Source organism: Euleptes europaea, chromosome 20 (assembly GCF_029931775.1).
Source record: "Euleptes europaea isolate rEulEur1 chromosome 20, rEulEur1.hap1, whole genome shotgun sequence".
Classification (NCBI taxonomy): Eukaryota; Metazoa; Chordata; class Lepidosauria; order Squamata; family Sphaerodactylidae; genus Euleptes; species Euleptes europaea.
In genome coordinates, this window is record NC_079331.1 from 3,389,765 (window position 1) to 3,416,470 (window position 26,706).

Here is a 26,706-nt window from a genome sequence, read left to right on the forward strand (position 1 = left end):
AAATGAAAATTAATGCAAAATTACTAAAAAAACAAAGCCTTAAATCAGATGTGCCATCAAAAAAAAAGGTAAAGGTCCCCTGTGCAAGCACCGGGTCATTCCTGACCCATGGGGTGATGTCACATCCCGACGTTTTCTAGGCAGACTATATTTGCCAGCGCCTTCCCCAGTCATCTTCCCTTGACACCCAGCAAGCCGGGTCCTCGTTTTACCGACCTCGGAAGGATGGAAGGCTGAGCCGACCATGAGCTGGCTACCTGAAACAGACTTCCGTCGGGATCGAACTCAGGTTGTGAGCAGAGCTTGGACTGCAGAGCGTGCGCCATCAAAAGGGGGCTGAAATTTGAGTGGATACTTAACCCTCTAAAAAAAATGGTGCCCAACATTATGCTTGGTTTTCAGCTAGCCCTGTCCATTTAAATAGCAAAATTTTATAATCTCACCTGCTTCCATATTGGGACCATTCCACAAATTGTTTTTGTGGAGCGCATTATTAAGGGCTAATGAGATTTCCTAGTTCACAAATGAGATCCATATTTATTAGTCCCTGTTAAGTCTCTTCAGGCAACGGCTGCTTTTGCCATTAAAAGAGCAACGTTTCTGGGATAGATTTGAATTATGTAGAATAAAAAAAAATTAAGTGCTTTCTTTCACGTCCTCTTTCCGTAATGAAATGTGCCTTTGTAATTAAGGCTCTGATGAAAGTGTTATTATAACAGTAATAATATTGTGCCATTAAGGGGCAAGTTTGTTCTCTTTTGCAAGGATCACTTTTCACGTGTTAGCAGTACAATCTTGAGCAGGGCCTCGGGTTGCCATCTCCAGGTTGGGAAATTCCTGGAGATTTGGGTCTGGAGTCTGGGGAGGGACCTCAGCGGAGATGTGATGCCCTAGAGTCACCTCTCTGAAGCTGCTGTTTTCTCCAGGGGAACTGGTCTCTGTAGTCTAGGGATCAATAGTAAATCTGGAGATCTCCAGGCCCTGCCTGGAGGTTGGCAAGTGTAGCAGGGTCGCATCCTTCTGAGCCCAGTGACTCCAACAGTCTTAAAAGGGGCTAACTCTGCTAAGGAATGCACTGTAGCACATTCAAACACAGTTTAACGCATGTGTAATAGGTCTTGGATAAGATCCCAGGATTTGTTAATGTTTTTATGGTTGCCAACTCCAGGGGGGGAAATACCTAATGATTTGGGGGCATAGCCTGGAGAGGGGAGGGTCTGGGGATGACAGGGACCTCAACAGGGTATAATACAAAATGTCCACTTGCCCTAGACCTCTTGCGCAAGCAGAGGGGCTAGAAAAAGACCACGGCAGCCGCCATTGCTAAATCGGACTTATGGTATTCCCACTCGCATCTCTGTTTGCGCATGATCATGCCCCCAATTTCGGATCCCTACAATATATAGGAAGTGCTAGGTGTTGCACAAAATCTTGAGCGAGGGGAACTGCCTTTTTTTTTTTCTGCTCACGTCTTGTTGTATCCAGGGCTTTGTCGGCACCACAACGAAGTGTTTGTCCGTTGGCTACTCTTTCCCTTTTCTTCCAACACACAGAAGAAACAATCGCTCTCGAGCTCTCCTGTATATGCCTACCTGTTATATAGAAGGATATCGGGCTTCCATATCTGGCCATCAGGAAACCGTACATTCTTCACGCCAGGGTAATCAGACACGTTCCATTGTAAATAATAGTCCGTCCAATACTGACAAAAGAAACAAAATGGTTAATTTGATTTTCTACTAATAATTAGAGGTGTGCATCATTTCCCCCCACTATTTTTCGTATGCGGGTTTATTAGACCCAAATATTTTTGGAAAAGCCGAAAAAAAGCCAAATACCCATACATAGGGTTGCCAGGTCCCTCTTCGCCACCGGCGGGAGGTTTTTGGGGCTGAGCCTGAGGAAGGCGGGGTTTGGGGAGGGGAGGGACTTCAATGCCATTGAGTCCAATGGCCAAAGCTGCCAATTTCTCCAGGCGAACTGATCTCTATCGGCTGGAGATCAATTGTAATAGCAGGAGATCTCCAGCTACTACCTGGAGGTTGGCAACCCTACCCATACAGATAATTTTTTTTCCAGCTTTTTTTGGATATCTGAACATTTTCAGCTCCATTAAAGTCTATGGGGAATTTGGGGGGGTGTGTCTCTAGGCGGGGCTGCTTTTCAAGGTAGAGGCACCAAATAGCATAAGCTGCTCCTAAGAAAGAAAGTTTGGTGAAGTTTGGGTCAGGGGGTCCAATTTTATGGGCCCCTAAAGGAGGTGCCCCCATCTATCCAATGGAGTTTTCAATTGGCAGCCAAGTGGGATAAAACTCTTTACAAATTTTGTGTTTAGCCATGGGGGATAGGGTTGCCAACCACCAGGTGGGCCTGGAGATCTCCCAGAATTACAATTTATCCCCAGATTATAGAGATCAGTTGCCCTGGAGAAAATGCCTGATTTGGAGGGTGGTCCCTTCCTTTCCTAAACCCCGCCCTCCCCAGCCTCCATCCCCCAAATCTCCAGGTATTTCCCAACCCAGAGCTGGCAACTTGGTGGTGGGGGGTGAGCTTTGAAAACATTAAAATTGCATTTCTTCAACCTCCCACTTGCCCACAACAGACTGCGAAAGGAATTTCAATATGTTTGCGGCTTACAGTTCATGCCATCTCGAGCATAAAATTGGAATATAGCAGTATTTTTAAAGTCTACGCGTTTGCTTCAATTACATCTCTCTTTAGAGCCATAACGGGTAGTCCTTTTTTCAGCTGAAAATGATTAAACTGTAATAACCGATTAGAAGCATATCAGGCTGGATTGCCCAAAGTCTCTCTGCTGATAAGGCTCACGATCAAATTCACTTCTCCAAAGAAACAACATTGGTCTATTATTTAATGCCTATGGTGAAAATTATTCTCCTTTTATATTTCCCTGTTCTTATGGGTGGGGGGAAAGACATTTTAGGAACAGTTGAACACATGAAGCTGCCTTCTACTGAATCAGACCTTTGGTCCATCAAAGTCAGTATTGTCTATTCAGGCTGGCAGCGGCTCTCCAGGGTCTCAGGCAGAAGTCTTTCATATCACCTACTTGCCTGGTCCCTTTGACTGGAAGTGCTGGGGATTGAACCTGGGACCTTCTGCATGCCAAGCAGAGGCTCTACCACTGAGCCATGGCCCCTCCCCAAAGTATTAACCCTGTGAGTTAACACTTAAAAGGCAGATTACTCAATTATGAGGCCTGATTTTTATTTATTTAGATATTTATGCCCTGCCTTTCTCCTCAATGGGGACCCAAAGCATCTTCCATTGTTATCCTCTCCTCCGTTTTATCCTCTCAACAACCCTGTGAGGTAGGCTAGGCTGAGAGAGTGTGACTGGCCCAAGGTCACCCAGCAAGCTTCCAAGGCAGAGTGGGGATTCGAACCTGGGTCTCCCGGATCCTAGACCAACACTCTAACCACTGGGTTGATGACCTGCAACCTGAGCGCAGCCAAGCCAAATGAACACATGAAGCTGCCTTATAGTGAATCAGACCCTTGGGTCCATCAAAGTCAGTATTGTCTACTCAGACCGGCAGCGGCTCTCCAGGGTCTCAGGCAGAGGACTTTCCCATCACCTGCTCGCCTAGTCCCTTTAACTGGAGATGCCGGGGATTGAACCTGGGACCTTCTGCATGCCAAGCAGAGGCTGTTCCACTGAGCCACGGCCCCTCCCCTCACATGAAGCTGCCTTACACTGAATCAGACCCTGGATCCATCAAAGTCAGCTTTGTCTGCTCAGGCTGGCAGTCGCTCTCCAGGGTCTCAGGCAGAGGTCTTTCACATCACCTGCTTTCTTAGTCCCTTTAACTGGAGATGCCGGGGATTGAACCTGGGACCTTCTGCATGCCAAGCAGAGGCTCTGCCACTGAGCCACGGCCCCTCCCCATCATGGAAGCCTAGGGATGATGCCAAATTCCAGCATTCCTTTCCTGCTAGGGGTGCCAACCTCTAGTTGGGGGTTTGCGATCTCCTGGTATTACTCCTGGTATCACAACTGATCTCCAGATATTTGGAAACCATTTATAGAAGCTTGTGTGTAAATCCGCCTACAGTGTTGTTCTAGTTTTGTCTTTATGTATGTCTTTTTAAAAGTTTTCTTTTAACCCATTGATTTTAAATGGGCTTAAAGGTAAAGGCAAAGGTCCCCTGTGCAAGCACCGGGTCGTTCCTGACCCATGGGGTGACGTCACATCCCGACTTTTACTAGGCAGACCTTGTTTACCAGTTTGCCAGTGCCTTTCCCAGTCGTCTTCCCTTTACCCCCAGCAAGCTGGGTACTCATTTTACCGACCTCGTAAGGATGGAAGGCTGAGTCGACCTTGAGCCGGCGACCTGAAACCGACTTCCGTTGGGATCGAACTCAGGTCGTGGGCAGAGCTTGGACCTCAGTACTGCAGCTTAACACTCTGTGCCACGGGGCTCTTTTAAATGGGCTTAGACTGGAGAAACTCTGCATAGGATTGCAGTGTAAGGGCGCTGGCGGGGGGGATCTCTACCCCAACCGAGTCACTATTTTAAGCCAAAAGCTGAAAGCTGAAGACATTCAGTGCGGAGCTCCTTTTGAGTCTTGGGTTTTAAATCTTACTGGTCGGACCGTGCTGTAACTCCGACACAAATGCAGATGGCACTCGACAGTTTTAATGCCATATAGTAAACAGCTTGCGCTAAACGCTCTAAATAAGTCAACCTTGTTTTTTGCGAAGATGATCTTTGCATTGGAGATTTTTTGGAGTATTCGATGAACTGAGGCCTCTGTCCTCCCCCCTCCCTAAGCAGCCTGTGTGGAGGGCCGAGAAATCACACACTTTGGGATTTGCATGGTGCTCTGATTCTCATGTTTATGTATTTATTTAGGGAACCTATTTTTAAAGAAGAAGAAGAGTTGGTTTTCATAACCCCGCTCTTCTCCACCTTTTGAGGAGAATCGAACCAGCTTACAATCTCCTTCCCTTCCTCTCCGCACAACAGACACCTTGTGAGGTAGGTGGGGCTGAGAGAGCTCTAGGAGAACCATGACTGGCCCAAGGCCTCCCAGCAGGCGTCATGTGGAGGAGTGGAATCAAACCCGGTTCGAGTCCGCTGCTCTTAACCACTATGCCATGCTGGATCAGCCATTCGGTGATGTGGAAGACCTTTGCCTGATACCCTGCTGCCAGTCTGAGCAGACAATGCTGGCCTTGATGGACCAGTGGCCTGGCTCGGTATAAGGCAGCTTCGTGTGCTCAGTGGCAGAGCAACTACTTGGCATGCAGAAGGTCCCAGGTTCAATCCCCGGCATCTCCAGTTAAAGGGACTGGGCAAGTAGGTGATGCAAAAGACCCCTGCCTGAGACCCCGGAGAGTTGCTGCCGGTCTGAGTAGACAATACTGACCTTGATGGACCAAGGGTCAGCTTCATGTGTTCATGTGGCTATAACCCAATTGTTGGGGTTTAGATTGTATCATTTTATAGTGTTTTCAGCTGCTAGGTCGGACCTAGAACTCAAAACTCCCTTCGGCAGCTTTGCTGAGGGAACGTTGATTTCAGAAAGGGGGGGGAGAGATTTGCACCTAGAATCCCTCAAAAGTAGATCAGAGCTAACCTGCACAGCAAATTTACCTTGCAGATCCGTTTCCTTAATTAGTCCATTTTGCAGTCAAAGGTTTTAATCGGTCTCCTAAACACCATCTCTTGCTTTCACAATAGTTTCTGGACCGCCGGCGCTTAAATAATTTGTTTCCGAAGCTTTGGCAGCGAGGCCAATGCCGATACATGACAAATTGAATTAATATCCCCTTCCAGGTTTTCTGTTTTTTTGTGCGTGTGTGTTTCTTTTTTACAAAGGAGACAGGCTGTGAATGCAACTGACAGAGAGAGATTGCTGCCCCCTTGAACAGAATGGCAACGGATCAAACAGAAAATAAATCACTCCTTCAGGAGAGCTCTTTCGGCTGCAGCAGAAACCATCTGGATGGAATCTCTGAACGCCGGGACTGCAAGCTCAGGGTTCTGCAGAGCTTGCCTGTCAATTCCATCCTTTTTAAACTTAAAAATTAGGTTACAAAAGGACGCAAAGCTTATGACAATCCTTAGAATCATAGAATCATGGAGTTGGAAGGGACCACCAGGGTCATCTAGTCCAACCCCCTGCACAATGCAGGAAATTCACACCTACCTCCCCCCCACACCCCCAGTGACCCATACTCTATGCCCAGAAGATGGCCAAGATGCCCTCCCTCTCATGATCTGCCTTAGGTCACAGAATTAGCATTGCTGACAGATGGCCATCTAACCTCTTCTTAAAAACCTCCAGGGAAGGAGAGCTCACCACCTCCCGAGGAAGCCTGTTCCACTGAGGAACTGCTCTAACTGTTGGGAAATTCTTCCTAATGTCTAGATGGAAACTCTTTTGATTTAATTTCAACCCGTTGGTTCTGGTCCGATCTTCTGGGGCAACAGAAAACAACTCGGCGCCCTCCTCTCTATGACAGCCCTTCAAGTACTTGAAGATGGTTCTCATATCCCCTCTCAGTCTTCTCCTCTTCAGGCTAAACATACCCAGCTCCTTCAACCTTTCCTCATAGGACTTGGTCTCCAGACCCCTCACCATCTTTGTTGCCCTCCTCTGGACCCGTTCCAGTTCTCGACACGTTCCACCTTGCTGAAGAAGACCTATCTGCAGCTGTAGAAGCGGAGACCGAAGTGGTGCTGTGATTGAACACATGAAGCTGCCTTATACTGAATCAGACCTCTGGTCCATCAAAGTCAGTATCGTCTACTCTGACCGGCAGCGGCTCTCCAGGGTCTTAGGCTGAGGTCTTTCACATCACCTGCTCGCCTAGTCCCTTTAACTGGAGATGCCGGGGTTTGAACCTGGGACCTTCAAATGCTGTGCCCAAATGGGCAGGAATGGACAGAACAGTTGAAGCCGCAACACCACCTACCCAATGCCAGGCATTAGGATAAGGCTCAGGGTTCCAGGTCTGGGTTGGGAAATACCTGGAGATTTTGGGGGTGGAGCCTGTGGGAGGCGGGGTTTGGGGAGGGGCTTCAATGTTATAGAGTCCATCCTCCAAAGTAGCCATTTTCTCCAGGGGAACCGATCTTGGTCATCTGGAGATCATTTGTAAGAGCGGGAGATCTCCAGGTACCACCTGGAGGGTGGTAACCCTAATTAGGCCATTGAACTGTCTCCTAAATCTTCTTTTCCATACTGTTCTGGATTGATGCAGCAGCAACCTCAAAATCTGCTGCTTCCCCCCCTCCGAATCGACCTAAGCATTTGGTACATTTATAAAAACGAATTTTGTTTTCTTTTTCCAGCATTCGTGTTTTTTAAATGCTCTGGGTATGTTTGGTACAAATAGGAAAATGCTCATACTTTTTTTATAAAAAGTATTTGACAAGGCCTGTCAGGGAAAAGCAATCATTTGCTGACAGGTGACGTGCCACTGGGGCCGTCTTTTGACAGTATCCGAACGATGACACGCAGTCGAACGTAATATCTTTTTCAGCAACTGCCTTCGTTCATTTGAATAAGCCACAAAAAGCCAATATTGAAGCGGAGTTTAAATTTTTGTCAGCCTTTTATGTCAAGGGTCCCCAGTAGGATTGCCGGGTCCCTCTTCACCACCGCCGGGAGGTTTTTGGGGCGGAGCCTGAGGAGGGGAAGGTTTGGGGAGGGGAGGGACCTCAATGCCATAGAGTCCAATGGCCAAAGCGGCCATTTTCTCTAGGTGAGCTGATCTCTATTGGCTGGAGATCGGTTGTAACAGCAGGAGATCTCCTTCTAGTACCTGGAGGTTGGCACCCCTATCAATAGCTGGGGAATACCTGGAGATTTTGGGGGCACAGCTTGAGGGGGGCGGGGTTTGGGGAGGGGAAGGACCTCAATGCCATAGAGTCCAATGGCCAAAGCGGCCATTTCCTCCAGGGGAACTGGTCTCTATCAGCTGGAGATCAGTTGTAATAGCAGGAGATCTCCAGCTAGTACCCGGAGGTTGGCAACCCTAGTCCTCAATGTGGTGGCCATGGGTGGCCATGGTTCCCACCAACCCCTTTCCTGGAGTCCAGCAAGAAAGTGGGCAGGACTTTTGCCCAGCAAGGCACCTGGTTGGCCCCTGGAGATTTGATTGGCTGTGCTGATTTTTTAAAACATTGCTTTGGCAGCCACGGCCACCGCAACCCAAGGACTTCACGCTGGCTCAAAAAGGGTTGGTGGGGACCCTCTGCTTTATAGTGGCGAGGTCGATTTTTGTCGTCGGTTTTTGCAAACTCACCATGTGTAGCCAAATGTTGGTGGTTAAGACCTGGTTCTTTTCATCCTGCGGAAGGAAAGAAATGGAAGAAAATCAACATTTGCATTGAGAAAAAGGAGATAAAATGGCTGTCAAAGAGAGCCGAAGCCCCCGTTTTTCCTCCGCTGGGACTTTTAAGCACAGTGTTCAATCCTCTCATTTATTTTTTAAATAATTTTTTATTTTCTTCATTTAACATATCAACATAGAAACAATATCCAATACTAAAAATAATAGTAATAATAATTAAAAAACAGTAATATCACTAATTTAACAATAAAATGACTTCCCCCTCTCCCATCTAAAAATAAATGGTATAAACTTTTGCTAACGGAGCGAATCCCAATATTATTTTAATTAAACTGTTCTTATCCTATCCAACATTATAAAATCAGTACCTAATATATAATTAATACAAAGTATAGATAAGGGATTAGATCAAAGAGTATCCTTTAAATGGTCCTATTAAAAATTGATTTTCACAGTAGGTTCTCCAAGCCTCCCATTCCCCCCAAAATTGTACATTATCATTCTGGTTTATCAAAGCTGTAAGCTTCGCCATCTCAGTCAATTCCAGCATCTTTTTTATCCAATCTTTTTTGTCCTTCCTCTCAATGAATAAAACAGCAGTTAGAAAGTTGCATGTCCAAATCAAACCTGCCATTTTAAAAATATTCTTGCCACCTTCTCTCTCTTGACACTGTTCCCCCACCCCCGATCAACAGTGCAATCCTAAAACCACTTTCCTGGAAGTAAGCCCCACTGAATTGACCCAGGTCAGATCTTGAGTAGACCCGCTTAGGATCGAATGTCCTCATTTCCCCACACAAATTGCATGCTACTAAATCAGCAAGCGGCTTTACACATATGCCTGGCATAAGCTCTGTACCCACGTTGCCATGTGCCGCGGGTACCCAACTGTAACTCAAAAGGGAAAGCAGAGCCCCAAACCTGGCTGAAAAAACATAAAACAAATCTAAGACAAAAGAGTACAACCTGCACTAGGGTGGTGTAGTGCTTAGAGTTGGGAGACCCAGGTTCGAATCTCTACTCTGCCATGGAAGCTCTCTGGGTGGCCTTTGGCCATTCACACACTCTCAGCCTAATCTACCTTGCAGGTAGGGTTGCCATCCTCCGGGGGGTGGCTTGGGGTCGCCAACCTCTAGGTAGTAGCTGGAGATCTCCCACTATTACAACTGATCTCCAGCTAATAGAAATCAGTTTACCTGGAGAAAATGGCTGCTTTGGCAATTGGATTCAATGGCATTGAAGTCCTTCCCCGCTCTCCTCAGGCTCCACCCAAAAAATCTTTTGCTGGGGGCGAAGAGGGACCTGGCAACCCTATGGTGGCTGGAGATCTGCTATTACAACTGATCTCCAGCTGATAGAGATCAGTTCACCTGGAGAAAACGTCCGCTTTGGCAATTGGACTCTATGGCATTGAAGTCACTCCCCTCCCTAAACCCCGCCTTCCTCAGGCTCTGCCCCCCCAAATCCCTAGGTATTTCCCAACCCGGAGCCGCCCACCCTACTCGCAGGGTTGTTGTGAGGATAAAACGGAGCAGAGGAGAACCATGTAAGCCACTTTGAGTCTCCGCTGGGGAGAAAGGTGGGGTACAAGGGAATTAAAGAAGCAAATACCTGAGCCCCTATAGGCAAGCATTTCCCTTCTGTGTGTACTGTATCCATAAAACTTAACAGGAATGGTTCCCGCCCCCCCAGAATTATGGAAGACTTATAGATTTCCTTGTCATGCTCCATCTCTCATTAGCAAATGCCAACTTTCCAGCTGAACGTGATTTAAGGACTTGGGGGAGAAAGGACTCCCTTTCCCCACTAATGCCTTGTGTGGAAGTCACACAAAAACAACCCATTAGTCATAATCAGCACGCCGCTTCCTCGGAGGCTTTTGTTAATGGCTTCATAAAGGTGTTGGCCATAACTGCCGGAGCTTCAGAGTAAAACCTCATCAACGCTAATGGCCACATTCTCCTTTTCTGAGCCGCACAAACATTTGGGTAATGCATCACCCACCGAAGCGTCTGCGTATTTTTTGAAAACCCTCACAGCGCGTGGAAGTCCCACATGCACGGGGCGTAAATCAATATAGCTAGCCCTTGAGCGTATGCCCGCTGGAGTCGACGGTAAAAACTTCATTGATCCCCCCCCCCCCCAGTAAAACCCCAGGACAGACCGGAAGGAATAAACCCAATGGAATTCTTCATAGAAACACTCTTTAAACATGAATGTGGTTTTTAAATCAAGTCGAAGCCAAGCTTCATGACTAGTCCGTTGGGCTGGAATTGAAATCCCAGGACCCAACCTGAAAAAAGGCAAGAGATGAACAAAGGTGGTTTGCCATTGCCTGCCGCTGCGTGGCAACTCTGGACATCCTTGGTGGTCCCCCATCCAAGTATTAAGCAGGGCTGACCCAGCTTAGTTACAGAGACCTGACGAGATGAACACACGAAGCTGCCTTTGACTGAATCAGACCCTCGGTCCATCGAAGTCAGTATTGTCTACTCAGACGGGCAGCAGCTCTCCAGGGTCTCAGGCGGGGGTCTTTTACGTCACCTACCTTGCCTAGTCCTTTTAACTGGAGATGGTGGGGATTGAACCTGGGACCTTCTGCATGCCAAGCGGAGGCTCTACCACTGAGCCACAGCCCCTCCCCAGGCTAGATCAGGCTAGCTTGGGTCAGGCCGAAAGAAAGCCATTTCGACACTCCGATATCTATCGCTGAAGGTGTTCCTTTGAGGGAAATGCCCTCGGGCCTGAGCTCTCTCACAATTACAACAGATCCCCAGACTATGGAGATCCGTTCCCCTGAATAAAATGGCAGCATGAAAAGGCGGCGTCTATGGCATCATGTCTCTGCTGAGCTCCAGCCCCTCCCCAAAACTCTCCCCTCCCCAGGCTCAGCCCCCAAATTGCCAGGAATTCCCCAACCCGGAGCTGGTGACCCTAAACCACACATTTCGTCCAGGTACTGGTCCCCAGTTTCATTTATAAAGTGAACACAGGTTGGCTCTTCCTTACAAACAAGCGTATGTGGCACGTGCTATTTGGGCATTCGCGGTAACTTGTAAACAGGGCTAAAGAGTTAGCCGAAAGGAAGGGACCTCTAAGAGTTGCATTCTAGGTAAGCAAAGAGGCGGCAGCAGAGCAGACAAGAAGACCCTGATCTTCCTAGACTGCTCTACTGCCTCCTTCTCTTGTGCTCAGGTGTAGTGGTTAAGAGTGGTGGTTTGGAGTGGTGGTTTGGAGTGGTGGGCTCTGATCTGGAGAACCGGGTTTGATTCTCCACTCCTCCACGTGAGCGGCGGAGGCTAATCTGGTGAACTGGATTTGTTTCCCCACTCCTACACACGAAGCCAGCTGGGTGACCTTGGGCTAGTCACAGTTCTCTCAGCCCCACCTACCTGTTGTGGGGAGGGGAAGGGGATTGTAAGCCGGTTTGATTCTTCCTTAAGTGGTAGAGTAAGTTGGCAAAGAAAAAACATCTCTTCTTCTGCTCTGTATCGACAGGATCCCAGTTCTTTTTATCCCCACCCTGCAAACCTAATCGGTCTTGTCTAGCGGCTGAGCATAGGCAAAGACAAAGCGTCTTCCAGTAACCCGCCAGTTCCCTCTTGTGTCTTTCATTGCGTAGAACATTTAAAATGCATAAGCGTTTTGGGGGGCATAATCGCTCCCCTTTGGATTGCTGCAGTGAGGTTTCCCTCCCCGAACGCCCATCTTCTGAGCGATTGTTACTCAACCGTGAAAACCTCCACGACTGCCAAAGCTCTGCGACTGGGTTTTCAGGGCCTGCGCTAAAGGGGTTTTTGGACGGTTCTCACTGAGACAAGAGAGAGATTGGCAGGCCTCTGCTTCCAGAAGCTTTGTTCCTCTTGGCTGCCTCTCCAACAGCTTCATTTGGAAACACAAGGGCCGGCTTCAGGTGGTTAGCGTCTCTCGCCGGAAAGTGAGCATAATGGATCCTCCTCGCAAAAATATCAATCCTTCGCGTTTGCAAGGAAAAGGATAAATCACACCCTTTTGCAGGGGAACCAAAGTTTCTCGGTGAAATGCCAAAACGTTTCTGCGGTTTTTGAACCGCAGTGGCGCTTAACTTCTTAAGGAGAAGGACGAGGGAAGAGGCTCGGGAAACCGTTTTCCAGAGCCTCGCTTGTGTTGGTTTCCTTTGCAGTTTGTCCCATATGAGAACATTCATCTCCTGACCCAATTTTAAGAGCATGCTGTAAGATAATCTTGGGGAACTGGATCAGAGCCGGTGTGGTGTAGTGGAAAGAGGGGCAGACGAGGATCCCGGGTGACCCGATGTCAAATCCCCACTTCCTTTATGGAAGCTCACTGAGTGACCATGGGCCCATCACAAATTCTCAGCTTGGTCTACCTCACAGGGTTAGAATCATAGAATCATAGGGTTGGAAGGGACCACCAGGGTCATCTAGTCCAACCGCCTGCTCAATGCAGGAAATTCACAACTACCTCCCCTGCACACACCCAGTGACCCATACTCCATGCCCAGAAGATGGCCAAGGTGCCCTCCCTCTCATGATCTGCCTAAGGTCATAGATTCAGCATTGCTGACAGATGGCCATCTAGCCTCTGCTTAGAAACCTCCAGCGAAGGAGAGCTCACCACATCCTGAGGAAGCCTGTTCCACTGAGGAACTGCTCCAACTGTTGGGAAATTCTTCCTAATGTCTAGAAGGAAACTCTTCTGATTTAATTTCAGCCCGTTGGTTCTGGTCCGACCTTCTGGGGCAACAGAAAACAACTCGGCACCCTCCTCTATATGACAGCCCTTCAAGTACTTGAAGGATGGTTATGATATCCCCTCTCAGTCTTCTCTTCAGGCTAAACCTACCCAGCTCCTTCAACCTTTCCTGATAGGACTTGGTCTCCAGACCCCTCACCATCTTTGTTGCCCTCCTCGGGACTCATTCCAGCTTGTCTACTCCTTCTTAAATTGTGGTGCCCAAACCTGAACACAATACTCTCGGTTGTTGTGGGAGAAGCGTTGTTGTACTTGTGGTTGCATCCAACCCCAAAACTCCAGGAATTCCCCAACCCAGAGCAGGCAACCCTATCAGGTGATAATTTTCCCCAAAGATAAATATGTATCCGCAATGTTAAAGTTTTGCAGATCTGAACGCCTTACCGTTTTTTCATGGGTTTAAGAGCATGCCTCCTTATATTTCCAGATTGCCTGACTGTCCAAGGACTTAGTGGTTGTCCTATCTTTATGACGGGGGTGGGGGATGGATGGAGTTGAAGAAGCATTTGAGCTTACCAGTAAGAAAATGACTTCTTGGGGAAGGAAGGGAGGTGGGTGTTTGTTTACCCGTAAGAGGAAGTTCTTTTTCCGCTTAATGGCCAGCCTTAAATCAAAGAAGAGTTATGGTTGAGAGCCGGCTGGGGACAAATGAATGGTCAACCCATTTAGCTGACTAGAGCAGCATTTAATTCACTCGGTTTTTCTGGTCTCCTTTGCCCCAGCCCTTCTTGGAGTGGAGCTAGCCCTTTCTCCTCCGTCAGTCACTGGCCAAGTAAACTATCTCCCTCTTCCACAGAAGTTAAATTGCTGCACGGTTAATTGCAGTAATAGGTGAAGACCAAGCAATTAATGAAAAGAAGGTCGCTGACACCAGGAAAGCATAGGAGGTTGTAAATTTGTATCCAACAGAGCTGATAGCTGGTATTTTCCCTTGTATACAGACAATAAAACGAACTCACATCCTTTTGAGGGGCTGTGGCTCAGGGGTAGGGTTGTGCCATTTTAATGCTTTTAAAGAATTTTAAAATCTGTATAGCATTTCTAATAAAATATATTTGTAATATTTCCACATAGACTTACATAAATTTTCCTCTCACCCAACCCCGGGTACCCAGCTTTTGTTTTTAGGTTGGGTTTCATTCCCCTCTTTTTTCTTCCACTTCAGGGGTAGGGTTGCCAAGTCTCTCTTTGCTATCGTTGGGAAATTTTGGGGGCAGAGCCTGAGGAGGGCGGGTTTTGGGGAGGGGAGGGACTTTAATGCCATAGAGCCCAATGGCCAAAGCGGCTATTTTCTCCAGGTGAGCTGATCTCTATCGGCTGGATCTCTATCAGCTGTAATAGCCCGAGATCGTCTGCTATTACCTGGAGTTTGGCAACCCTACTCAGAGGTCGAGCATCTGCTTGGCATGCAAAAGGTCCCAGGTTCAATCCCCAACATCTCCAGTTAAAGGGACTAAGCAAGTAGGTAATGTGAAAGACCTCTGCCTGAAACCCTGGAGAGCTGCTGCCGGTCTGAGTAGACAATACTGACTTTGACGGACCAAGGGTCTGATTCAGTGTAAGGCAGCTTCATGTGTTCACGTGTTCATGTGAGATGTTTTAAAAGTAAATGGGGTGAGACTGTTTGCAGAGATATGTCCGCTCGCTTCCTAACAACTAGGGTTGTCTGCTTGAGTTGGGAAACACCTGGAAATTTTGGCTGTGGAGGGTGGAGTTTGGGGAGGGGAGGGACTTCAGTGGGGTATAACGCTATAGACAAAGGAATGGTAATTCCAGGAGAACTCCAGACCCCTACCTGGAGGTTGGCAACCCTGTCTGCACTCCCCTCCCCCAGTTTCTCAGCCCGTTGATGCCTTCCAACTCCCGACGATGCTCAGCAACGCTACCCACAATTCCTTAGAAGCAAGCCTTGGCGGCACATGAAATAAATACGTGCCCAAATGCATTCCTCATTGCCTCCAGGCTAGCTGGCCCGCAGGGCAGCGTCCCATAATGAGACCAGCACGATCTGCTTCATCCGTGCAGTAAGGAGAGAATTTTCTGCCAACGCCACGACTGTTTCCTTTCCTCCCCCCTCGGAGGGTTGCTGTTATTTACTTGATGGTTGCGCCATCGAAATCCAGGAGGTTAATCAGTTCATTATCTCGCATCTGATTTTTTTCCCCCTCCATGCTTCCGATGTAATTATTCCACCCTTCTTCAGATTTTGCAAGGTTAAACTCCCGGGCGCCTGGCAAAGATTTGATCCAGGTGGCGGAGAACAGATCTTTTATTTCTTTGAAACGAAATAAAATACAATTCTGCGTTTTGGTCAAGTCCGGTCCGGGGTGGCGGTCTACCAACTGGAGGAGCCATTCTCCCAACAAAGCCAACTTCAGAGAACCGATTGTATTTATTATCCTGCGATCCTGCTTTTCTTTAGCCACAGAAAACAAGATGGTGGATGTAGAGTTCTCAGATATTGTCCAAACCTGCAAAGCTTGAGCAAGGTTGCTGTCTCAAGCGCCTTCAGTTCATTCCACATCTCCTGATATGAGCTCATGTATCCATTACGTCTGGGCTCACGTACCATATATGTCTGAGCTTTTTCTGGAACGTCCTCCTTAAGATATTGTCGAAGGCTTTCACGGTCAGAGTTCATTGGTTCTTGTAGGTTATCCGGGCTGTGTAACCGAGGTCTTGGTATTTTCTTTCCTGACGTTTCGCCCGCAGCTGCGGCAGGCATCTTCAGAGGAGTAACACTGAAGGACACTGTCCCTTGGAGAGACACTGTCCTTCAGCGTTACTCCTCTGAAGATGCCTGCCACAGCTGCGGGCGAAACGTCAGGAAAGAAAATACCAAGACCACGGTTACACAGCCCGGATAACCTACAAGAACCAATGTCCTCCTTAAGGTTGCCAACTTCCATGTGGTAGCTGGAGATCTGGGATCGCAACTAATCTCCAGCAGACTGAGATCAGTTCACCTGGAGACAAATGTCCCCTTTGGAAGGTGGACTCTATGGTGTCTGTCTAGACATTAGGAAGAATTTTCTACCAGTCAGAGCGGTTCCTCAGTGGAACAGGAGGTGGTGGGCTCTCCTTCCCTGGAAGAGGTTGGACAGCCATCTGTCAGCAATGCTGATTCTATGACCTTAGGCAGATGACGAGAGGGAGGGCATCTTGGCCATCTTTTGGGCATGGAGCAGGGGTCACTGGGGTGTATGGGGGAGGTAGTTGTGAATTTCCTGCATTGAGCAGGGGGTCGGACTAGATGACCCTGGTGGTCCCTTCCAACTCCATGATTCTATTATACCCCATTGAAGTCCTTCCCCTCCAAACCCTGCCCTCCTCAGGATCCACCCCCCAAAATCTCCAGGTATTTCTCAACCTGGAGCTGGCAACCCTAGTCCTTGTAGAAGAATGGATGAAGACCCCCTCCAATCCTGTTGGCATTCCAAAGGTGGGCTGCAGAACGGGGAGCCAGTGTGGCGCACAGTGAAGATCCTCCAGCTGTGGGGCAGCTGCTGCGGAAGCAACTTTTTAAACATCTGTCCAGCCAATCAAATCTCCAATGGCCAATCAGAAGCCTTCCTTCTCTCTCCAGGCTCCCCCTCCAAATTCCCCAGAATATCAGGCACAGATTTACCACTTCAGTGTAATCTAGGCATCACTCAACTACGGTACATTTTTAGATGTTCAAAAGTGTTTATCCTTTGGTAATTAACTTGCTGGTACTCAGCGATCATAACCTTGAAAACTTTGCATGGTTTTTAATCTCAATGGCAAATATATTTAAATATGTTTTTAATAACATGCAAACAAGTATATGAGGTGTTACTAACCCAGGTCAATGTAATTCCTTAATTTATCAGCATACATTAAACCTGCATTTGAATGTGGAAATTTATACCAAAGTTCTTGTTGTACAAAGAGCACAAATTTTGGCATCGTGGTTTGGAGCGGTGGGCTCTGATCTGGAGAACCGGGTTCGATTCCCCACTCCTCCTCATGAGCGGCCGAGGCTAATCTGGTGAACTGGATTTGTTTCCCCGATCCTACACACCAAGCCAGCTGGGTGACCTTGGGCAAGTTACAGTTCTCTTAGAGCTCTCTCAGCCCCACCTACCTCACAGGGTGTCTGTTGTGGGGAGGGGAAGGGAAGGTGATTGTAAGATGGTTTGAGTCTCCCTTAAGTGGTAGAGAAAGTCGGCATCACAATAGACTGTTTGGAAGATTTTCAAAGAAGTTCACAAAATGCCGATGCTACTATAGATCTTAGTGTTCCTCTCTTCGACCGCAGCGTATGCAATTGAAGCAAATGAAAATAGACTGCTCGGCTTAATCCTAATTGGATTTTTTTTTTTTACTGATGCACAACAAATTACCTTTCTTATTAGGCAGTAAAAACAATCAAACAGAATCTGTGGAAAGTATATTTGCAAGTCTAATCAGCAAAACTAGAAGTGGATAAGGCAAAGTTGCATTTGTCTCTGCTCTTTTTCACATTTTCAGGTCAGAAGGTTTTAATTAATTATGCCGATGTATCAATATGAATTGAATGCTAAATTCTTCATCCAGGGAGATTGCCAAAGAAGCCATACCAGTATAATCTTGTTTGGTGTAAAAAAAAAAAAAAAAACCAGACATATTTATGATAGTATCTGGGACAGAACTAACAAATCTGTATTGAGTTTCTAAGAAGTAAAATAGATGTATTAGAAGTTGGGGTTTCCTGGCTTTTTGCTCCAACAAGTTGAAATTAAATCAAAAGAGTTTCCATCTAGACATTAGGAAGAATTTCCTAACAGTTAGAGTGGTTCCTCAGTGGAACAGGCTTCCTCGGGAGGTGGTAAGCTCCCCTTCCCTGGAGGTTTTTAAGAGAGGGCATCTTGGCCATCTTCTGGGCATGGAGTAGGGGTCACTGGGGTGTATGTGGGGGGGAGGTAGTTGTGAAATTCCCTGCATTGTGCAAGGGGTTGGACTAGGTGACCCTTGTGGTCCCTTCCAACTCTATGATTCTGTTATTCTATTCTGTGATTCTAAGATCTCTCTGTGTGGCCATCAAGTAACAGCTGACATATGGCGACCCCCCAGCAAGGAGCTTTCAAGACAAGTGAGAAACAGAGGTGGTTTGTCGTTGCCTTCCTCTGCAGAGTCTTCCTTGGTGGTTGCCCTTCCAAGTACCGACCCTGCTTAGTTTCCGATTGCGACGCCGATGAATTTCCACAATCAGTGCATGAAACGGGGAGTGTTTTAACGCCATGAGTCCTAGAATTGAACACTGCTATTGGAAAACTGTTGCGATCACTTCCAGACAAGTAGAATGACTCTCCAGGCAGTCAGTGATTGGTTGCCCTTCCTCCCGTTCATCCATCAATTCTCCATTACCTGTTTGGGGCTACATTTTTGGAGCCTTTTAAGCAGCACAATTATCTCATCCGTCTGAACAAGGGGGGGTGTCTGTTTTCTGGACAGCATGATGGAAGATTCCCTAGGAATCTTCCTGAGGCGTCCGGGCTAAGCAAGGCTCGGTAACCGTTCGACACGGAAAACAAAGCTATAAAAAAAAACCAGATAGGGAAGCTGTTCTCGAGATAAACATGTCCCACCGAGCATTGTCTGCAGCGTTCAGAAAGTTGATCGATCAACTTGCCAGAAGGAACGTCCTTTAGAGATGTACGGAAACAAAGGACAGTTGAAGTCTCTCCGACAAGGGGAAAATGCTCTTTGCAGGCCCTCTCCTTTCTAGTATGCGTGCAAAAAAAACAGGAATCTGAGATCTGAAATACTAATTTTTAACTCTGAATAGAAAATGGAGAGCTGAAAAAGTCCTGCTTGGAGCAGAAGCCATTTTAGGATCTGAGCGACTCCTTCTAGAGATGCCCAGTCCACCGGCCAAATCCTGAACCTGGTAAACTATTTAGCAAACTCCAGAATTGGGAAATTCCTGAATATTTCTCGGCAAGCCTGGAATGGGCAGGGTTTGGCGAATGGAGGGACCTCAACGTGGTATAACGCCATAGTGTCCACCCTCCAACTATTTCCCCCCGGGGAACTGGTGATCAGTTGTAATTTCGGGAGATTTCCCGGCCGTTGGCAAACTCTCCTGGAGACTGGCAACCCTAAGTAGGATCCATTAGAGACCCCACGCTGGTGTGTGCGTTTGGACCCAGGGTTAAGGAGAGCATTGATTTCAAACGATGGCATGATTTCAAACGATGCCTTTAGCTTATACCCATGGCAGATATAAAATAATCCCCCATAATCTAAGGCTTTGTCCCTGTTCCACAAATTCAGTAGAGGACCTCCCACATATTTTGTTTAGGTGCTCATCTTATGACTCCATTCATTTTAAATTAACCAAAAATATCCCAGATGTATTTGATACAGTTGAGGGCCAAGTTAGATTTTTAATGACAGACGTTAATTCTAAGATCACACTTAGCATGTCTTTTTTTTTTTTTAAATCATGTTAGCGTCTAAATTAAGGAAGAAAGTTGTTGAAAATTAGGCTCCAAAGTTGCAATAGAAAAAAATATTTTAATGGAACCATAATGTTTAAATCAGCAGTAATACGTGACTGTTTGTAACATTTTAAAAATTTTATTCATGTAACTCTGGGTGTTGTGGGTTATATATTGTGTATGGTTTTAATCTGGATATTGTTAAGGTCTGTGACTAAAACAGTAATAAAATTGATTAGTGTGTGTGTTAAGTGCCGTCCGCTCGCTTCCAACTCATGGCGACACTATGAATCAACGTTTTAACATAACCTGCCCAAAGGACTCTGGGACTCTGCAAGCCCAAGGCAGAAAAATGACACTCAGGACCACAAATCTATTGCATTTGCTGGTTTCTAGTGCCGGGATGGGTTTGGAGATATACAGATTTGCTGGCCCTTGCTCCAGTTTTAAACGGGGATGCTTTTGGTCCCAGCCTTGAGCCTCTGCCGGGGCAATCCATCATGTTTAATCTTCAAAGACCCCCCCCCCCAGTCATTTTCACAAGGCTTCAGCAAAAGACTCTTTAATCATAGCTGGCACCTTCCTAAATGCCCACTTAACATGTGTCTATTAGGAAGATGTGTATTAACTGCCGCGCCTTCGGAATTAATGGGGCCTTTGCACCCTCGCAGCCGATGCAAAGAAAGGTTGTCAGTTTCCTGTTGCATTCACTGCATTCACAACAAAGTGTGCAAAGGATGATTATTTAAATCTATTTAGAATGAGGAAAATGCTGGAGTTTCTAAAGCAGGTATTGCATTACAAGCTTCAACCTCTCAGTGTGATTGGAGGATATCGCAGCTAAAATTGCATTGATCATGCCATTTGCTTAACATGGATTATATGGATGAAGGCCCTTGGTTTATTATTTAGCAATGGCTGCTATCTGGGCTGCTCTTCCTACTTGGGGGGGGAAGAAGAAGAGGAAGAAGAGTTGTTTTTATATGCCGACTTTCCCTACCACTTAAGGAAGAATCAAACTGGCGTACAATCATCTTCCCTTTCCCTCCCCACAACGGAGACCTTGTGAGATAGGTGGGGCCGAGGGAGTTCAGAGAGAACTGTGACTAGCCCAAGGTCACCCAGCTGGCTTCAGGTGTAGGAGTGGGGAAACCAACCCGGTTCACCAGATTAGCCTCCGCCACTCATGTGGAGGAGTGAGGAATCAAACCCAGTTCTCCAGATCAGAGTCCACCACTCTAAACCACAGCTCTTAACCATTAAACCACGCTGGCTCTCGCAATGAAATTCAGAGTGGGTAGCCGTGTTAGTCTGTCTGCAGTAGTAGAAAAGAGCAAGAGTCCAGTAGCACCTTAAAGACTAACAAAAATATTGCCAGAAAATATTTTTGTTAGTCTTTAAGGTGCTACTGGACTCATGCTCTTTTCTACTAATGAAATTCAGAAGAGTAAACTTGTACCGGTTCAGACTGTGAGTCTGTATAAAATCCTTGCGTGATATTTAATTCTGTGCTAGGGATTATTGCTCTCCCTTTCAGAGGTCATTTACATAAGACTCAGTCAGCCACCTGATTAAAAATAATTCTTCAATAAAATATAAATCATAACTGTAAGAGAAGTAGCCATTAGAAGTACACAAGAAGAGGAAAGACCTCAGCCAAGTGAATTTGACTAAAGTGAACTTTTTAAAACGTCCCTCCTTACAGATAATAAGGATGCTCCAACGCCTGCTAGCTTGGTTCGCGGTCTGTTCGCCCGTTGTGAGCAGGGAGCCAATTTTCCGTTGAACAGTTTGGCTCATCGCAAATAGTTCGAGTCTGTGGCATGCCAAAAGGCAACGAACGAGTGACAGTCGAACCGGGAGGGGGGGTGTTTCCAGATCCGCATCTCTAATTTCCGGAACATCGTGCACGTTAGTTAAAATATTCCTATTTGCCTTTTCCATGCTGGATTTTTTAGTTCCTGGTTTCACGGGTGGTGTTCTAGGGCTCCTTGGATTCATTAACTGACTTGACCGTCTATCGGGGAGAATGACAACCTAGACGTTCAGGAAAATGAAAATATACATCACTGTAATACGTCGCTTGAAATGTTAATAAGGAGCTCTCTCTCTCTGAGTGACAGAGAGCAAATGTAAAATAGAGGAGGAAGGGGAGACAGAATCCCTGCATTCTACCTACAGAAAGCAAACAACTAGAAGAACAATACCAATTTGATGAGCTTCTGTCAGGGCCACAGGAATCAAAAGAGGCTGCTGAAGTATGATAAGCAGCTTACATCTATCTTCTGGGTGCCACTGGGCGCCTGCTGATTTGAGCAGAATTTGATCCACTTGTCCAGATTTATTTATTTCTTCTTCCTTCCTCTTCTTTTGCAAGAGGGGCTTTCTTTTGGTTTTGACAGTTCTCATCTAGGAGGATGGATGGCATCGCCGTCTGTGTTGTTTTGGCTGCTGGGGAGAAGGCAAACCACCAGGAATATACGGCATAAGGGACTGAAGATGGGGTGTCGAATGGAATCCGGTCCAGAGCAAACACAAAGAATTGGATCCCGAATATCCAGGAGGCAGATGGAACAGAGGTCTGTGCAGGCAAGAGGCGGTGAAATCTAGAGTCGAGGATGGTTTTGCAATCCTTCAGATGATACCAGAGGAACCTGCTTTGGGGGCCAATCTGGAGTACCTACCTGAGACGTGGACTCGTAGAATCATAGAATCGTGGCGTTGGAAGGGACCACCAGGGCCATCTAGTCCACCCCCTGCACAATGCAGGAAATTCACAGCCACCTCCACCACACACACCCAGTGACCCCTACTCCATGCCCAGAAGATGGCCAAGATGCCCTCCCTCTCATCATCTTCCTAAGGTCATAGAATCAGCATTGCTGACAGATGGCCATCTAGCCTCTGCTGATAAACCTCCAGGGAAGGAGAGCTCACCACCTCCCGAGGAAGCCTGTTCCACTGAGGAACTGCTCTAACTGGTAGAAAATTCTTCCTAATGTCTAGACGGAAACTCTTTTGATTTAATTTCAACCTGTTGGTTCTGGTCCGACCTTCTAGGGCAACAGAAAACAACTCGGCACCCTCCTCTGTATGACAGCCCTTCAAGACTCAAATTCCCACTCCGTTGTGGAAGTAGGGGAGGGGCTGTGGCTCAGTGGTAGAGCATCTTATTGGCATGCAGAAGATCCCAGGTTCAATCCCCGGCATCTCCACTTAAAGGGACTAGGCGAGTAGGTGATGTGCAAGACCTCTGCCTAAGACCCTGGAGAGCTGCTGCCAGTCTGAGTAGACAATACTGACGTTGATGGACCGAGGGTCTGATTCAGTAGAAAGCAGCTTCATGTGTTCATGTGAAGTTCAGCTTAGGTTTAGTCAGCCTCTCTCAGCCAAACGTATGTCACAGGTGTGCCCACCAGCACTCGGAGGAGTAGTTTGCGAGGAAAAGAGCTATTCCTGCCCATTTTCCCTTGCAGGTAAAAGTAAACCCATCCCACGATCCGTTCCTAATGTGAGTTGCTATGAACAGCTGTTGAGACGGTTCCAACACAGGGGAGGTCTTCGGAAGGCCAGAGGTCCATCTTAAAATAACCGTTGTTAATTAACACTGGATTGCTCACGCCGATGGCGGATGGCAGTTGCATAACGTTGGGGGGAGAGAACCCTTTACGCCTTCGGATTGTAAATTCTGGCCTTGAGGGAAGATTATTTCATAGCTCGCTTCTCTTTTTATCATTGAGGAGGTACTTTCCTAGTTACATGTCATTTTCATGTGCTGTGCAAGGCTCTTGAATTCAGCTAATTAAACTATGGTCATAGGTGATGTTCTCCTGGGCTTGCCGCTGTACCAAAGCACATGGGAACATTTATACCAGTGGTTCCCAAAGTGTGCAGTACCACTCCCTGGGGGGCTGTGGGATTACCTGGGGGGGCACTAAGAGACAAGGGGGCAGCAGGGGGCGCTAGAGGCGGGCCCCTTCGACTGTGTTGTTCACTAATTTACAATAGATCAAGCTATGGCACCATGCTCGCAAATTTGGGGAAAACTATCAGAATATTTTTTTTCCAGACTTTGAATAATAGCTGGTACCGCTAGACCAAGTTCATCAGTTTCGTTGAATAAAGTTCAACTAAAAAGTTTTAATTTGATTTTGAATAGATGTGAAATTAATTGTTAATGTTTTGAAATTGTATTGTTATTACCTTCTTTAGTGAGTCATGCAAGCCGCCTATTTTGAATCATGCTTTTAATAGGATAAGGTAGGGGGTTGAGTTTGTGGAACCAAGGGGACCGTGGCTCGAAAAGTTTGGGAACCACTGATCTATACCTTCCCATGGAGTTATGCAGTGCTTTTGTCTCAAGGAAACCCTGGGTAGGGATAACTTTACATTTCCAGCTTTCAAATTTGAACCTCAGCCTTCTTCCAAAAACAAATCTACCATTCTCCTCTTCTCCATTTTACCCCCATAACAGCCCTGTGAGGTAGAAGAAGAAGAAGAGTTGGTTTTTATATGCCGACTTTCTCTACCACTTAAGGGAGAGTCAAACCGGCTTACAATCACCTTCCCTTCCCCTCCCCACAAAAGATACGTGAGGTAGGTGGGGCTGAGAGAGTGTGACTAGTCCAAGGTCACCCAGCTGGCTTCATGTGTAGGAGTGAGGAAACGAATCCTGTTCACCGGATTAGCCTCCGCCGCTCATGTGGAGGAGTGGGGAATCAAACCCGGTTCTCCAGATCAGAGTCCACCGCTCCAAACCACCGCTCTTAACCACTACACCACACTGGCTCTCAGATTCTAATGTGGAGAACCGGGTTTGATTCCCCACTCTTCCACATGAAGCCTGCTGGGTGACAGTGGGCTAGTCACAGTTCTCTCTGAACTCTCTCAGCCCCACCTACCTCACAAGGTGCCTGTTGTAGCGGGAGGGAAGCCACTTTGAGACTCCTTTATCATCATGTTTGAAGTTGGGAAATCCCCCCCCCCGGAAAGCCACCTCCTTACTGCCCATTTTAAAGAAGATGATTTGGTTTTTATATGCCAACTTTCTCTACCACGTAAGGGAGACTCAAACTGGCTTACAATCACCTTCCCTCCCCCTCCCCACAACAGACACCCTGTGAGGTAGGTGGGGCTGAGAGAGCTCTAACAGAGCTGTGACTAGCCCAGCTGGCTTCATGTGGAGGAGTGGGGGGGGAATCCAGTTCACCAGATTAGCCTCCGCCGCTCATGTGGAGGAGTGGGGAATCAAACCCGGTTCTCCAGATCACCGCTCCAAACCACCACTCCAAACCACTATACCATGCAGGTGAGTAGCTGATTGTGGGGTGTTCTTGTTTTTGCTCTGTGCCTTGCGATACGCAGCCTGAATTACATGGGGCTGTGCTCCGTGGCATCCAAAGCCTTTGAAGGCCTGACATGCCGGGAACAGCTCCAGCAGAGCAGACAGGAAGCCGTGGCCAATTTCCGCGATGTCGGCCAACTTCAAAGGCACTTTTGCACATTCGGTGGCTTCCCCACACCAGCCTTCATAGCCGCCAGCCATTAACAAACGGCAAAACGCAGAACACACTGGGGGCGCTTATGTTCTTAAATAAACCAATAAATCCCATGCCGCGTGAAAACTAAACTGTGCCGCAATTATGCAACTCAGTCCCAACGCAGCTCCCTTTCCCTTATTTTCATACATCGCTCAGCGCCCAAGAAACCACACAGGATGAACCAATTCGATGGAAGCTTGCATAAAGAGGGGCCGTGGCTCAGTGGTAGAGCCTCTGCTTGGCATGCAGAAGGTCCCAGGTTCAATCTCCGGCATCTCCAGTTAAAGGGACTAGGCAAGTAGGTGATGGGAAAGACCTCTAGCCTGAGACCCTGGAGAGCCGCTGCCGGTCTGAGTAGACAATACTGACTTTGATGGACCGAGGGTCTGATTCCGTATAAGGCAGCTTCGTGTGTTCAAGACAATATTGTGCATGTGCAAAGTGGCATCAAGTTGTAGCCAATTTATGGTGACCCCCATAAGGTTTTCAAGGCAAGAGACGTTCAGAGGTGGTTTGCCATTGCCTGCCTCTGTGCAGCAACCCTGGACTTCCCTGGTGGTCTCCCATGCAAGTTGTAACCAGGGCTGATCCTGCTTAGCTTCTGAGATCTGACGAGATTGGGCTAGCGCCTGGACCATCCAGGTTGGGACAGGGGGCCTCAAATTTTTATTTACTTCTTCTATTTTTAAATGCATCTACCCCACCTTCCTCCCATAATGCTGAATGCAAGACAGCTCACAGCGAGTGACATCTGATCAAAGAGATAGTATAATTTAAAAACCTCTAATAAAATATCATAAAAAATAGAACAGGTCTCAGGCAGGATAGAAGAAGAAGAGTTGGTTTTTATACACCGACTTTCTCTACCACTTAAGGGAGACTCAAACCGGCTTACAATCGCCTTCCCTTCCCCTCCCCACAACAGACACCCTGTGAGGTGGTTGAGACTGAGAGAACTATGACTTGCCCAAGGTCACCCAGCTGGCTTCGTGTGTAGGAGTGGGGAAACAAATCCAGTTCCCCCAGATTAGCCTCCGCCGCTCATGTGGAGGAGTGGGGAATTGAACCCGGTTCTCAAGATCAGACACCACCGCTCCAAACCACTGCTCCAAACCACAGCTCTTAACCACTACACCATGCTGGCTACTCACTCACTCACCCACTCACTCCTCCTTTCCCTCTGTTGGCATAAGGAGGGTGGCTTGGGTGCCCTTGGCAAAATCCTTGGGCGGGTCCTGCAAAGAAGCTATCCAAGGCTGTCCTGGAAGATACTCCCCCTTGGATGAACGGGAAGCGAGCATTGCCCCAAATGATGCACGGACGATTACTGGAAAGCAAGAAAGATAGACTTACCACATCCATGATTTGCATGAGGCTGAGACCGAAAGAGACGGTGAGAGGCTGGGAATCGTTGCCCACCGGCCTTTCCAGCGGGTTGTAATTCTTCAAGAGTTCTTTGTAGAGTTTCCTCTGGAATTCTCCTTGCAGGGACACTGGGGACACGGAAGGCGGAGGAGAGCTTAAGAACAATTGTCAACCGGGCGGCAGAAGAAGTACTCAGAAAATAACTACAGGCCAAATATTTATTGTGAAATCTCTGTTTTTCAAAGTAATGCTACCAGGAGGACTTCATGGA

At 47.3% G+C, this 26,706-nt stretch overlaps 1 protein-coding gene across 1 annotated transcript in view; it reads right to left on the bottom strand.

The window, feature by feature from the left end:
* Positions 1-26,706, bottom strand: part of CHRFAM7A (CHRNA7 (exons 5-10) and FAM7A (exons A-E) fusion) — a 51,360-nt gene that overhangs the window by 16,332 nt on the left and 8,322 nt on the right. Inside the window, exons 4-6 of the mRNA XM_056866033.1 lie at positions 26,424-26,563; positions 8,282-8,326; positions 1,593-1,702 (exon numbers count right to left, since the gene is read on the bottom strand). Coding sequence (XP_056722011.1) covers positions 1,593-1,702; positions 8,282-8,326; positions 26,424-26,563 — 295 coding nt within the window. The remainder of the gene's footprint in view (positions 1-1,592; positions 1,703-8,281; positions 8,327-26,423; positions 26,564-26,706) is intronic.